The sequence below is a fragment of the Acipenser ruthenus genome, chromosome 3, assembly GCF_902713425.1.
Source record: "Acipenser ruthenus chromosome 3, fAciRut3.2 maternal haplotype, whole genome shotgun sequence".
Classification (NCBI taxonomy): Eukaryota; Metazoa; Chordata; class Actinopteri; order Acipenseriformes; family Acipenseridae; genus Acipenser; species Acipenser ruthenus.
This window is the reverse complement of record NC_081191.1, coordinates 43,272,340-43,287,363: the sequence shown is the minus strand read 5'-3', so window position 1 is coordinate 43,287,363 and position 15,024 is coordinate 43,272,340. Positions and strand designations below refer to the sequence as shown.

The 15,024-nt window shown below is 42.6% G+C and overlaps 1 protein-coding gene across 1 annotated transcript; it reads left to right on the top strand.

Moving 5' to 3' along the window:
- Positions 1-3,455: 3,455 nt before the first annotated feature.
- On the top strand, positions 3,456-13,506 carry LOC117394166 (tumor necrosis factor receptor superfamily member 16-like). Its single transcript, XM_033992202.3, has 6 exons — positions 3,456-4,084; positions 8,437-8,569; positions 8,909-9,271; positions 11,310-11,520; positions 12,746-12,888; positions 13,171-13,506. Exons 1-6 carry the CDS (start codon positions 4,034-4,036, stop codon positions 13,476-13,478), a joined length of 1,209 nt encoding a protein of 402 aa, XP_033848093.3. The 5' UTR covers positions 3,456-4,033; the 3' UTR covers positions 13,479-13,506.
- Positions 13,507-15,024: the final 1,518 nt, after the last annotated feature.

The following is a 15,024-nucleotide window of genomic DNA, read 5'->3' as shown; positions in this document are numbered from 1 at the left end:
GGGAATGTTAGGTTACTTACTGTAACCCTGGTTCCCTGAAAGAGAAGACGACCACCAACCGCATGATTGCATCGGTCGCCCTCATGGGTTCGATGGAAAAAGAGGAATGGGGTTCTTTGGATGGTAGTTTTATCCCCTCGGTGGGTGGGACCGAGTGCATCATCCCAGGAAGGGGCCTATCAGCAGCTCTGGTATAGAGAGCTCAGCAATACCTACCCAATGGGCAGGCATATCCCATAAGTAATGTGATTGGTGGTCGTCTTCTCTTTCAGGGAATCAGGGTTATGGTAAGTAAACTAACATTTTGCGGTCTATTCACTGTCCTTTCAACCTCATCCAGTCCAGATGCCCCCCTCCTAGCCCTGGTAATCTTCAGTTCAGTATTCCTGCCAGGAACCAAGGGGCCCTTTTTCCTAAGACACAGCAGTTTGCTTTTTTCCAAAGACACCACAGTTTCATGAATTAGTCCAGTTATATCATTAAAACCCGTTCAGGTATTAATACCACAGACCCTAGCTTATACAGTGCCTTGCGAAAGTATTCGGCCCCCTTGAACTTTGCGACCTTTTGCCACATTTCAGGCTTCAAACATAAAGATATGAAACTGTAATTTTTTGTGAAGAATCAACAACAAGTGGGACACAATCATGAAGTGGAACGAAATTTATTGGATATTTCAAACTTTTTTAACAAATAAAAAACTGAAAAATTGGGCGTGCAAAATTATTCAGCCCCTTTACTTTCAGTGCAGCAAACTCTCTCCAGAAGTTCAGTGAGGATCTCTGAATGATCCAATGTTGACCTAAATGACTAATGATGATAAATAGAATCCACCTGTGTGTAATCAAGTCTCCGTATAAATGCACCTGCACTGTGATAGTCTCAGAGGTCCGTTTAAAGCGCAGAGAGCATCATGAAGAACAAGGAACACACCAGGCAGGTCCGAGATACTGTTGTGGAGAAGTTTAAAGCCGGATTTGGATACAAAAAGATTTCCCAAGCTTTAAACATCCCAAGGAGCACTGTGCAAGCGATAATATTGAAATGGAAGGAGTATCAGACCACTGCAAATCTACCAAGACCTGGCCGTCCCTCTAAACTTTCAGCTCATACAAGGAGAAGACTGATCAGAGATGCAGCCAAGAGGCCCATGATCACTCTGGATGAACTGCAGAGATCTACAGCTGAGGTGGGAGACTCTGTCCATAGGACAACAATCAGTCGTATACTGCACAAATCTGGCCTTTATGGAAGAGTGGCAAGAAGAAAGCCATTTCTTAAAGATATCCATAAAAAGTGTCGTTTACAGTTTGCCACAAGCCACCTGGGAGACACACCAAACATGTGGAAGAAGGTGCTCTGGTCAGATGAAACCAAAATCGAACTTTTTGGCAACAATGCAAAACGTTATGTTTGGCGTAAAAGCAACACAGCTCATCACCCTGAACACACCATCCCCACTGTCAAACATGGTGGTGGCAGCATCATGGTTTGGGCCTGCTTTTCTTCAGCAGGGACAGGGAAGATGGTTAAAATTGATGGGAAGATGGATGGAGCCAAATACAGGACCATTCTGGAAGAAAACCTGATGGAGTCTGCAAAAGACCTGAGACTGGGACGGAGATTTGTCTTCCAACAAGACAATGATCCAAAACATAAAGCAAAATCTACAATGGAATGGTTCACAAACAAACATATCCAGGTGTTAGAATGGCCAAGTCAAAGTCCAGACCTGAATCCAATCGAGAATCTGTGGAAAGAACTGAAAACTGCTGTTCACAAATGCTCTCCATCCAACCTCACTGAGCTCGAGCTGTTTTGCAAGGAGGAATGGGCAAAAATTTCAGTCTCTCGATGTGCAAAACTGATAGAGACATACCCCAAGCGACTTACAGCTGTAATCGCAGCAAAAGGTGGCGCTACAAAGTATTAACTTAAGGGGGCTGAATAATTTTGCACGCCCAATTTTTCAGTTTTTTATTTGTTAAAAAAGTTTGAAATATCCAATAAATTTCGTTCCACTTCATGATTGTGTCCCACTTGTTGTTGATTCTTCACAAAAAATTACAGTTTCATATCTTTATGTTTGAAGCCTGAAATGTGGCAAAAGGTCGCAAAGTTCAAGGGGGCCGAATACTTTCGCAAGGCACTGTATGTTTATTTTAAATTTCAGCACCAGAACCGATACTTGGGATGTTAACATCTCATTTTCAAGGAACGTCCTGAGGGGCAGCAAACAGACATTCACGAGTTACATGATAGCACATTCTTAAACAGACACCAATTCACAACTGAAAGATATCAGTTTGTCATTGCAGGGACATTGTACAGATAGACTTACTGAAACAATTTGCAGGTACAGACAGACAGATAGCCAGACAGGCTGTGTGATGGTATATGTGCTGCTGATCTTTCTTCAATAAGGAAGTTAATGATATACAGAGGCAATGAGGTTTTATATATAATACCATTCAAGACTTCATACATACATTAGCATAGACAGTATGTATAAATAAATGAATACCAGTTTCTTTACATTGTAAACTTTCATTCTCTTTTATTGTTTACAGCCCTGTTTATACAGTAGCTAAACTAAGAGAGTTTGTGCTGTACTGTGACCAAATGGTTGAACAGTACTGAACATGGCACTTGGTAAACATCCAAGCTGACAGTCTATTCAGTGGTATTAAGATAGACAGACAGGCAGGCAGGCTGAGCACTGGTGGTATTTGTACCATTGAATGATAGTCCTGTTAATCAGGAAGCTGTCTTAAACTTGAATGGACTTATTCAATAAGAAAGTTAGAGATGCACACAGCCAATTATTATTTCTATAACACCATTCAAGTCTTCATACAGTACATTAGCACACTTGAATATAGGATTAGTTTATGTTCACCTTAAACTTCCCTTTTTTGTGTTTTTGTGCCACTTGTAAACATAACTTAAGCTCTTTATTAATGGACTATAACTGTAATAAATATTTGCAGGTTTTTGCTGGACTGCGAACAAATGGCTGAACAGTACTGAACGTTCAGGTGCCACATCCAAGCTGGCAGTCCCCCCATATATATATATATATATATATATATATATAGTTGATAATCGCATCATCTAAATGCAGATGAGCGCGCTCTAATTGAGCCGTGGTAGGAAGGAAACTCAAGAGTTGATCAAAGCACTATCTTTATTTAATTCAAATGCAAAATAATGAGACCCCGAAATGTATTTCCTGTGAGTTAGGGCTTTTCTTTTATTATTATTATTATTTTATTGGTCTCGGAAAATTAGCCTGACACACTACCTTTTTTTTTTTTTTTTTTTTAATTGCTAGGCACCTCAGTGTGATTTATTACCTCGGGAGCTCAGCCAATCAGAGCTCAGGGAGCAGCACACGCGTGACGCAGTAGCGCTTTTAGGGGAGTTAACCATTTATTGTGCTGCAGGGTTTAAATCCTTGGAAGTACACGTCCGTTTCGTGCATCTGTCGTGGACTGGGGGAGGGAAACAGAGGCAGAAAAAAGGAAAGACAGCATCCAAAACAGAGAAAGCTCTCTCAGCCAAGAAATCAGAAAGGAGCAAATCCTTTGGAATAAATAACACAGACCTTGTTTTTTTCTTCAAAATACGGGAAGGAAAAAAAGAATTTATTTGCTGTTTTTGCATTCATCTCAAACCTGATTCTTCAGTAGAAAGCCACACAAAAAAAAGTTGGAATTAAATTTCAGAAGCGGATTGGAGTCAGAGTTTCGTGTCAGAACTAAACCGATTTCCTCAAGCAGTTTAGTTTGGGATATATTATCATTTACGCAGGTTATTTTGCGATTGTTTTGCACAGCCCTCGTATATTTTGTATCTGTATATATATAAAGTTGTAGACTAATATTTATTAGATTAGTAGCCTGGCTCTGTTATAAATTACCTGTCAAAAAGACTCGTTTTACAACGAAGAGAAGAACAAAAACGCAAGCTCGTGGATTTCTATGATTTTTGTGAAAAACCCAGAAGTTCAGTAACCCGATCGGAGACTGCAATGGATTCGAGGAGGATCGCATTAAGTTGCTGGTTCCTGTTTCTCGCAAAGGTAAGTTGAAACATTTTATTTGAAATTAAAGTTACAATGTATCCCAGACTTTGAAGAAGTCCAAACAAAACTGTAAAAATTATGATCAACATATTGTATTGTATGTAAAGATGCCTATATAGCCTAATAAAAGCATATCCAAGTAGTATTTTTGCGTAATGTGTGAGTGTGTATAAACCTATTGCGGTCTATAGTAATCCTACTTTAAATGACTCTGCATGTATAGTAAGTTAAATACGATTATATATATACGATTATATATATATATATATAGAGAGAGAGAGAGAGAGAGAGAGAGAGGTTACACTACATTTATATCGCATTCTGTGTAACTGTATAGGAATCTACTGTAAAACAGTGTAGATTAAGGGCATATATGTTAGTTTACGTAATCAGCGAATATTATCAATATTCCCGTTGTATTCTGGAGGCCCCTGGTATCAGTGCCCCACCCATCACCCCCCACCCCCAGTCCCGTTTCCACTGAGACTGTGGCTCACTCTTAACCAACATAACACAAATCTGCCACAAGCCTTCAAAGCAGATGTGTTCACAACAATGGCATTTCAGCACGTATATATATATATATATATATATATATATATATATATAATCGTTTTTAACGTTAGATCTGTACCTTTTTTTGGGGGGGGGGGGGATAATAGGTTTTAGCTCTTATATATTGCAGTTGAGGTGGCAGGCATGAAATTACATTTCATTATTAATAGTACTTTTTTTCTTCTTCTGGGCTGGACTTTGTAGACTACTAAAGTCGGCCTTAAAAAAAATAGTTTACATCAAGTAGATACTCGTTCCCAAATAGAATACATATACTTTTGCAAAGCACATTTTCATTCGTCTACTTCCTCGATAAGACCACTTTTAAAACATATTTTTTTCCGTTTTACGCAAAACAGCATGTTTGCATAAAAGAATAATTGAAAGACTTTTTTTTTACGGTAGCCTATCACTTTTACATGTTCATAGCCGTCCTTGTTCCATTCGAGATATTCCGTTTATCAATTTTAATGTGTAGCACATTTCGCCAGTCTGGATTTCAAACAAGGTTATAATGTTATCTGTCCCTCTTTCTAGCTGTAATTATGTGTTGGATAAAATCCTTTTCGGTCTCCGCATAGTACAGTTATCGTATGTCGGGGGGCTGGGGTGGGGGGAGCTATTGTTGATGTGACTTTTGATTTTAAGAACCATGGATTAGTTGCACAGTAGTAAGGTAGTACGCTTTTCAACCGTCCCCCGCCCCCCCTCTTAACTAATTGATACTGTAATTTGGTACGCCCTGTTGATGGAGAATCAAGAGACGGTAAGGAGGGGAGGAAGGAAGCGGGGTAGTCGGTAGTTACCAAGACTCAGTAGTAGTAATGGCATGAGCATTAAGATGAAATGTTAACTATAAATACATTTGAACGCGTTAAACAAACACCAATCCCTCACCTTCTGAAAATAAGGTTCAAAACACACTGCTTCCATTATACACACTGTTTATTGTAACCCTTTGGGGAGTACTCAAAGCGCCACTAATTAACAGAATTACAAGTTAATTGATTTTCTTGTGTCACAACTTTCGTTCTGTTGCTAGAAAAACACTCGGGGTAGGGAGCCACGCATGTTTCTAAAAACTCCTAACTGCGGTACTAGTCTATCTAGCACATAGGCTACACACAGGCATTTAAAAATGCGTACCCCTAAACGTCAAACCAAAACTATGTACACAAATGTACATATCACTTAAATGCACAAACCCTGGATTTGCAGGAGGTACAAATGAAATACATCTGATGACCCCATGGCATCGAATAGCGTTGACTCAGTATACAGCTTTACAACTCGGTCCATTGTTTTTCAAATGTCATTTGAGAGAGAGAGAGAGAGAGAGAGAGAGAGAGAGAGAGAGAGAGAGAGAGAGGGGGGGAAAGAGAGAGAGAGAGAGAGAGAGAGAGGGAGGGAAAGAGAGAGAGAGAGGGAGGGAAAGAGAGAGAGAGAGAGAGAGAGAGAGAGAGAGAATCGTATCTGGTGTATACATAGATTTTTTAAACTTTGGAGGTGGGGTGGGTTTCAGGGACAACGATGATAAGGGGGTATCAAGACAAACCTTCCCAAATGTGTATATTAGTTATCGCAAAGGCAAGCTATTTCTGTCCAGAAGAGTAATGTCTTCTTTAGTACTCCACTCTGTTTATATAAAGAAAGGGCTTGTGAGTGTACTGCATACTTGGGTGATGATAAAAGACAGGAAAATAAAGTAAACTAGAAAGACGCCGAATAGAGACTGACTGGCATTCTGTCAAGAGCGGCTGGGTAAATATTATTGATTAGGTAAGATCCCAGCACTATAGTGGCACAGAAAAGACACAGTGGAAATCGGGGCCGCTGTGAGCAGCTCAGAATCTAAGATTTAGTGGCAGCCCAGACCATGTCCCGAAATGCACTCTTGCTGTCTTTGCATTACTTGGAAACGACTGGCTGTCTTCAATTAAAATCTCAGTGATTCATCCCTTTGTTCCTGTCCTGTAAAGAAACTTAAAGAAACAGACCCCTTTGTTGAAACTGTCCCATGTTAGCTACTCTTTACAAGACATATACTGCTAAAGTAAAGTTTAGGTGACAAGATTTTTGTTTTAAGTCTTAACTGTACAATAGGATAAAAGGTAAGAGTGGATCTGAGAGGTGATTTGAACCCACATCTTCCTGTCTTGAACCAGTGGGCAAAATTGTCTCCTGAAATAATATATTCTTTGCTCAGGGAATATAATATTAATTTTTTCAAAAATCTTTTAAGCCGCTGCACAGGGGTATGAAAGTTTATACACAAATAGCAAGGTGACTTATCATCCCTGGGGCCACAGAGAGAGAGAGAGAGGGAGAGAGAGAGGGAGAGAGAGAGGGAGAGAGAGAGGGAGAGAGCGCGAGTGAGTGAGAATGTCTGAAAGGAATTTGAGACAGTCTGCACTCCAGGGAGCTTGCCTTTGATTCCGTTTATTCTGTTCCAGAGACCCCGGGGAGGCTCTGGCAGCACGCAAAAGGTCACTTTACACCATTGTACTGCCTGTTGAGTTCAAAAGGACTGCAACCATTACAATTTAATTACAAACGTTACTTGGATAAAGAAGCACCCATAGCACAATTGCAACCTGTATTTAGATGGCCTGTTTAACTAGTGGTGCACTTTTTTTAGTCTAGAGCAGCTGGTTTGAAATTGAGGTAGTTAAGTATAGGAATAGGTACTGTACATTATAAAAAATAAAAACAACTTTTATTTTGAATGTTTAACCCAAGCCCTAAAGTGGTTAATATGTTGTAGAAACCATACATTTTTTCACAGGAGGGTGTTATACAGTGTGCTTTGAAAAAGCAGGGCTCTAGGACCAGGTGGAGGAGGCTCCTTGTCAGCGCTGCAGTTCTGCACATGTTCCCGAGGCAGCGGCGGCAGCAGCGACCCCCCCTGTGAATTTTTATAAAGATCAGAGGGATTTTTTGAGAAAGGGGAGGGAATTGAGACATCTGTTTGTTCCCATCACACAGGCCCTGGGGCTGCCCAGTGCTTTTATACATATGTGCATATTTAAGAATCAGTTTTTTGAGAAGGGAGAGGGAGAGAGAAGGAGAGGTGTTAGAGGGAAGCAGGGACCTCTCTCGACACACCTGGAGGGAGAAGGGACATCAAAGACTCCCCTCTGCCCAAACAAAACCACACAAACAGATAAACCCCCTCCTGTGATCTCCCCTATCACACAGGAGATAGTTTACAACAACAAGCTATGAAGCTGTTAACACCGGTCTGGGATGCACGAATCCTAGAAGCCTTTCTTTTCTTTTGCTTCAGAGCCTAATTAAAAACATTTGTCTCCTGATAGATCTGCAGGGACTCCTTGTAAATCAACATTCAGGTGGCCCTAAACCAGACTTCATAGGTGCATTAATATGCATATCATTGAGTGAGAGCAGGAACTGCTTTGGTCTGTTTCTACCAGCACGGAATGCATTAGCACCTATTATCACAGCAGTCTACTCCTGGGTCTGCAATTTGCAACTTTATCTTTTAAGCTTCAAGTTAAGGTTGATAAAGTCCATCAAACTTGTTAATTACCAGTGAGCAGCTCTTGTATAGTATGAGTTGCTATGTGTTCACTACAAAATTGTTGTAGTTGTTGTTGTTGGTTACTTATTTATTTTTCTAACCTATATTTATTTGTATGTTCTGTTTCGTAACAAATTGAGAGCACAAACAAGGTCAGGTCTTTATGTTCTTGAAGGGAATGGAAATGCACCAGTGATCCACACAGCCTATAGTTTGCTATGACACAAACACGTTTGAATTGTTTGAATTGCAGGTTGCCGCGGGAGACGCCTGCGAGAGTAACCGCTTCACGGAGGATGGCGAGTGTTGTGACCTTTGCCCCTTAGGATTTGGGGTCGCTGTCGAATGTGGCAAAACCAACACCCAGTGCGAAGCCTGCCAGGAGGGTAAGCTTTCAGGATCTGTGGGATATACCTACTCACCTTCTCAACACCAGCTGGGGGGGATCAGGACATATCTGACATCACACTGGGGGTGAGCGATCCACTCAGGGCCAGTGATCTAATACCCCTGCATGGTGTTAGGAGGAGGGAGGAGGGAGGGGGGCTGGGCCTTTGGAGAAAATGTTGCACTGGCTGGGATCCAATTGATATACCAAATGTAAACGTACATTTGTATTGTATTGTTAATGCTGGCTTGTATACTTGTGACATTTATCCCTAAATGCACTATCCTCACTAGTCTCTCAATCCCTAAACAGTGTCTCCCCCTGCTGTCTATTGCAGGTGTGGCATTCTCTGCGCTCCCTGGCACCCCCTGCAGCCCGTGCTCGCTCTGTCCCCAGGGTATCCAGGTGACGGGTCTCTGCACAGCCACGCAGGACACGCAGTGCAACTGCGGCGACGGCTTCTTCCTCAATGTGGTGAATGGCTCTGACCCTCTGTGCACTCCTTGCTCGTCCTGTGGGAAGGGGCTGGGTGTGGAGTGGGAGTGCGGGCCTCGCTGGGACACCAAGTGCAAGGCCTGCCCAGCGGGAACCTACTCCGAGGAGAACAGCCAGACTGAGACCTGCCTCAACTGCACAACCTGCCAGGAGAGCGAGGTGCAGATCCGCGAGTGCACCGCCAACTCCGACACACTCTGCATGGGTAAGACACAGGCACAGACGCAAAGACACACACTAACACTGTTTACACTTACATCTCGGAGCTGAGCTGGCTTAGACTTGATCAGATTAAAATATTCTTATCATTTGAACCACCCCGTTTACACTTGAGCACAGACCTAAGATGGCTTTGGCACCATATGCACGCGCAAAGACCCTGAACTGTAATGCGTGCACAAAGGCATTTTCCCTCCCCAAACACAGATGTGGAAGTGTTTAAATCAACAACAAGCCTGTGAAAGCCTCACAGTAAAGCAAAAAACAGACCAAAGCCATCACAGAGCCCCCTCTTGAGCAGGCCACTCTTAGGACGGCTGCGTTTACATTACAAAAAAAAAAGACCTAAGCCGTTGTTCTGAAAATCTGTGCTACCTAGAAATCTTAGCTACTTGCATAAATTACGCATATGTGATTCATTTTTTGTTGTTGTTTTTTGTGACACGCCTAAGCATAAGCATAATTTTGCATGCATTCGTTAACTTGTACTTTATTATGTAGATTTGGTTTTATCCGTCATATATTACCAAAACTTAATTATATGATATTTAGATTTTTTTATGTCATACCTACGTGACCGTTGAATGCAAATGCTGTTCAGAATATATCAATTTGAGATTTTGGAATTAACATTAAGGTAATTTGAGTAGCCTTAATAAGTTATAGGTAGCTATTTTTTGTTGTATACATTTTGTAAAAATATTTATTTTATTTACAGGGTAGCCATTTGAGCTGCCATTTCTGACTTTCCAAATGAGCTACCTGGGATTTAATGGGTTAAAACCTGTACATTTCAGTCAAAACACAGGGTAGCCCATTTAGAGGTGAAATGCTATTTTTCAGAATAGTCTATTAATCTGTGCAACCGGGGGAAGCCCATTTTGAGGAGGAGGCTCAGATTTTCAGAACACCGGCTTAAAAGTGGCTAGTGTAAACTTGGTATAAGACACACACACACACACACATATTGCTGATATTGAAATAAATGTAATAATAAAGACTTTTAGTTGAAACTTTTTTTATGAATGATGGTGCTCATGTTTATTGCAGAAACTCAAAAAAGGGGAGGGGGGGGACATATTTACGGCTGTCCACTTGTCCCAACTCCCTCTAGTGAAGATTCTTTAATCCTGTCTGCCACTTTGCCCAGTTATTTCACCCCCCACTTCTGTTCCCTACCTCTGTCTTTCTTTCATTCTTCTCCATTCCCCTGGAGCTGTTGAGTCTGTGTGTTTGTAAGCAGGGCTCAAAGTTGGAGCAGCTCATATGTGGGGTCAAAGAAAGGTTATGACCTATGGCCCCTAAGAAGGAATAGCAGCTTCCAAAGCTCTGATCCTTAAAATAACCAGGCTAGAGCCAACTGGAGCAGGGGGCTAAATAGTGCGGAGATGAAGTGCACCCCAAGTGTTTAATAGCAGAGTAATCCCGGGCCAGGCCTGCCCCCACCCCCTTCCTGTCGACGCATTAACACCAACTCGCCACATGGCCTTTGGAATGTTAGCCCTTCCTAATAAGGGCAGATCATAGCCAGCCGCCAGCGGGGAGCTGTCACAGGATAACCACTGCAGTGCTGCACTGAGACTTCACTGACGCATTCATTACTTCATTTTTGTGAAACAACCCACTTGGAATTATATTTTAAACACTTTCTGCTGAATTGGGAGCACTGGATTATGATCTTAATTTTTTGTTTGTTTGGTTTCTAATTAGAATTGCTTGTTTGGGTGTGTACTCTAGTATAGCCAGCCGTCTAAACAAAGCTGATTATATTAAACTCACTTTTGAATGGCTCATCTATAATTCAGTGAAGTTGGCAGAAGCAACCATAACAACTGTTGCATTACTATATTAAATTGGCTAAAAACCTGATACAGTATATATGACCTTATAGAGAAGTCTATTCACGTGAAGGACATATCCGATCCAGGTGTCAATATTGAAGTATGGTTCCTGTCCAAGGTTTCCCCCAGTGTGTGTGTGCCTGCTGACTAACCCACCACCTACTCCCTCTCTGCCCCACTCAGACAAGAAACTGATGATCTTGCAGAGACAGGGCACTGCCAACCCGAAGGACTCCCCTCGCCGCGTAGATCCCGTGGAGTCTGAGACCAGCACCTACCCCAGCTCCCCAGACTTCATCCCTCAGGAGGACAGTGGCAAGAACATCATCCCAGTATACTGCTCCATCCTGGCAGCCATTGTCATTGGCCTACTCGTCTACGTCGCGTACAAGTGGTCAGTACAGCATTCGTCCTCCCAGTCGCCTTTAAACTGCACTAGAACATCCCCTGTGTCGCCAGACTGTTACCGTGATTTTAAAAAAATGGCTTGAAATTTTCCTCAGCCTGGATAATTACAGTCAAACCTTGATTATCCGAACAATGTCTTGTTGTGTGCTGCTCTGTTTAGCCCAGAAAAACGAGATATTCAACCCTCGATTTCTGGTATTTACTGAACAGTGCAGTTCTGTATGTTTATGTATTTAAAGGTTAAAAGGTTGAATTATAGCTTTTTTGGGGGGTTCTTGGTAGGGAAAGTCATATAAACAATTTCACCTCCTAGTCCCTATTAGTTTGGATAATAGAGGTCTTCCTGTATTAGCACAGCCCGCCCCCTTCTATTTAATATCACAAAACACAATGTCAAATACAGTGGAAGATCAGCAACAGGACAGGTGAAGTCTTATTAAAATCCAGCACCGTTTAGACCCTGGTATTTCAGAGCACTCGATAGAATCCCAATAGGGATAAGGAGAGTGGTGTAGGGTTACAGCACAGTGTTTTAACAGCTCTCCTCTGACACTCCTGAGGTTCAGTTGCTTTCAGAGCAGAGGTGGTAATGCCCTTTGTATTGCCTTTATTGTTGATAGGCAGGGCAGGAAGAGGAGGAGGGGGAGGGAGGGTTTTCCGTGCTGTGCTTGCAGTGTTGATAGACAGGCAGGCAGGCACTGAGCTTCTTTACTCTCTACCCCGGCACAGCTCTTCATAATCCCCATTGCTGTTGTGTTGCACACACTAGTAGAATTCCTCTCTGCTGTACACTGACTAAAGACTGAGCTGCCTTCAAAGCAGAGGATTAAACTTTCCCCAAAACAGATCCTGCCAGGGTCCTACTGTGCCAGAGCACTGTCCCTCCAGGAGCTGGGAGATTTGGAACTGTTCAAAATGCTTCAGTCCCCTATTATTAAACTCATTCTGATTTGAAGTACAAGCCTCAAACAGCACTCAAGAGCCAAGCTGAAATTGTCCAATCCATTGTGTCTGTAACAACAATGAAGTACACTGTTTAATATGCCTTCTGAGATCTAAATAAGTGCAGACATTGTTTTGGTGTGTTTAGAGTTGATCACAAGCTGTATTTCCAGTTATAGTTTAATGATTATATAGTTATAGTTTTATTTCTCATCCATGTGTGTTTAATAGTTCAATAACAGACTCAGGCTTCCCTCTCCTCTTCTCAGCTGGACCTCATGCAAGCAGAAGCAGCAGCTGGCGAAAGCGCGTGCCAGCGAGCTCAGCTGCTCCCCCGAAGGAGAGAAACTGCACAGCGACAGCGGGGTCTTCCTGGATACACACAGCCTGCAGGAGACACAGCAGCTCAAAGGTGAGGGGATGAGAGATGCAGGCCAGGGGTGAGGGACCACTGTGAAAACCAGATAACTCAAATCTAAATCTAGATCTAAAACAACATGTTAAACACAAATCTCCAGACTTGAGTTTTATCAAGCATCTAAAGTGCCAAGAAAGTAGGATGGACGGGAATTAATAAAAGAGGAGGGAAGGGTTGGCTGTAAAAGATACCAGTGTTTACAGGGGAATAATGGGCTAGCAACTTTACAGTCTGGTGTGGTTAGTTTGCTGACGGTTATTGTTTTTCCCCTTGCAGGCAATAAACTGGAGAGCTGTCTGTACCTCAACGTTGCCCCCCAGAGGCAGGAGGAGATTGAGCAGCTGCTGCTGGACACCTCCAGCGGTGGGAAGGGCTGGCGCCACCTGGCTGCTCAGCTGGGGTATGAGCAGGATCGTGTGGACACCTTCGGGCGGGGCGAGGACCCCGTGCACACCCTGCTCTCTGATTGGTCTGCTCAGGAGGGCGCCACTGTGTCGGTGCTGTACTCTGCGTTGAGCCGCATCGAGAGGAGTGAAGTGGCCGCAGCTCTAAGCAGACCAGCCGAGGCCAGCTCCGTGGTGTGACCTGGGACAGAGAGAGAGAGGACTGTGGGGGAGCGGGAGGGAGGGAGGGAGGGAGGGAGGGATTAACATATGCATATCTCCCAGAGAGAAATCCAAATGACTAGAGGTCTGAAGCGTTAGAAATATGAGAAATGAAACACCTTGAATCTTGAGAAACTGAACAGCGGGGTGCAGCCTTTTGAAGTGACAAGCCAATGCATCTGATGAGGCTGCTGGCGGAAGATGATTGCCAAGAAAAAGCAGCAAATCTGAAATGGACCAAACTTCACAAGGAATGAAGCATTCACTTACTTTCCACTCCCATTTTCCCACTGCCCTGTATCTAACAGTATTGTTAGTGCTATTGCCAGGTAATCCTAGTTAAAACCACAGAACAATATTGAAACCCAGAAAGAGAAATGACAACTGCCACGAACTGGCCTGGGCACCTGGGATTCCAGCTGGTCAGTTACCCAGGGGAATCTGAAGAACAGACATGGATAATTCAAAGGTGGTCAGACAACAAAGTGGCAATACACTGGGACTGTAGTCCTGTGAATCTTGGTTGGGCAGTCAGAAGTACAACACACAGTCAAGCTAAATGTCATTTTGTTGCAGTAGGTGTGCAAAATATTTAGATTGGGGCATGGATTTTGAAGGGAATATCCAGTTACAGCATGTGTCCACCAATGGCGCTGTGTGCTACGTAAAAAATTCCATTAGATAATATTCTTGGATGTGTTCTAGTCTGGTATACATTAAGCTTAGTTCATATTGAACAAAATGGAAACTTAATGCTTTGAGACAGTGTGGCCCAGGGGTTAGAGCTGGGGACCAGGCGCCTTGGTTCGAATCCCAGCTCAGACGCTTCCTGACGTGTGTGTGTGTGTGTGTGATCTAGTGCCTCTTGTCACAGCGTATCTGGAACCAAACAGCAGCCCGCTGGAAAGGGAGAGGTTGTCTCCAAATTGAGCTATCGTTTTGTATTCTATAAATGTATAAATATGTTTACATTTTTCAAACCTCAGGTGTTAAGATGCTCTATGAATTGCGTGGGCTTGCTTTCCTCAAGAGAATGGGCTAGATTCTCAAAGATATTTACTTCAAATAGTAATTTTTACAACTTTTTTTTTCCTAGAAACAAATGCACCAAACTAGCAAAAACAATTCAGAGCATTTATGGGCTTGTCTTAAGTTGTTGCTTATTTGTATTAAAATTGAAAGTATGCTAAAAAGGAATCGTATGACAGTTTGGAGTAAACATATTTGAGAATCAAGCCCAGTGTTTTAGAATGCTTTATGTGATACAACCTAACCTGAACACAACAGTGTTCACCCTGTGCCCAATCAGAGAGTGAACTAAAGTCAGACTGACTCCTTGAATTGTAACCAGTTCTAGATACCATTGGCATACCTTATCAACTTGCAAGGAGCGCTACCCATAGTGGGTGCACTGGGCATTTCAAGAAACCCATGAGCTATTTCTAATGTATGCAATGTACACATAGAAATGTATAGAAACTGTCCAGCCTCTGAACCCGTGCTGTTCAGGGTTTGAAGCCTAGCC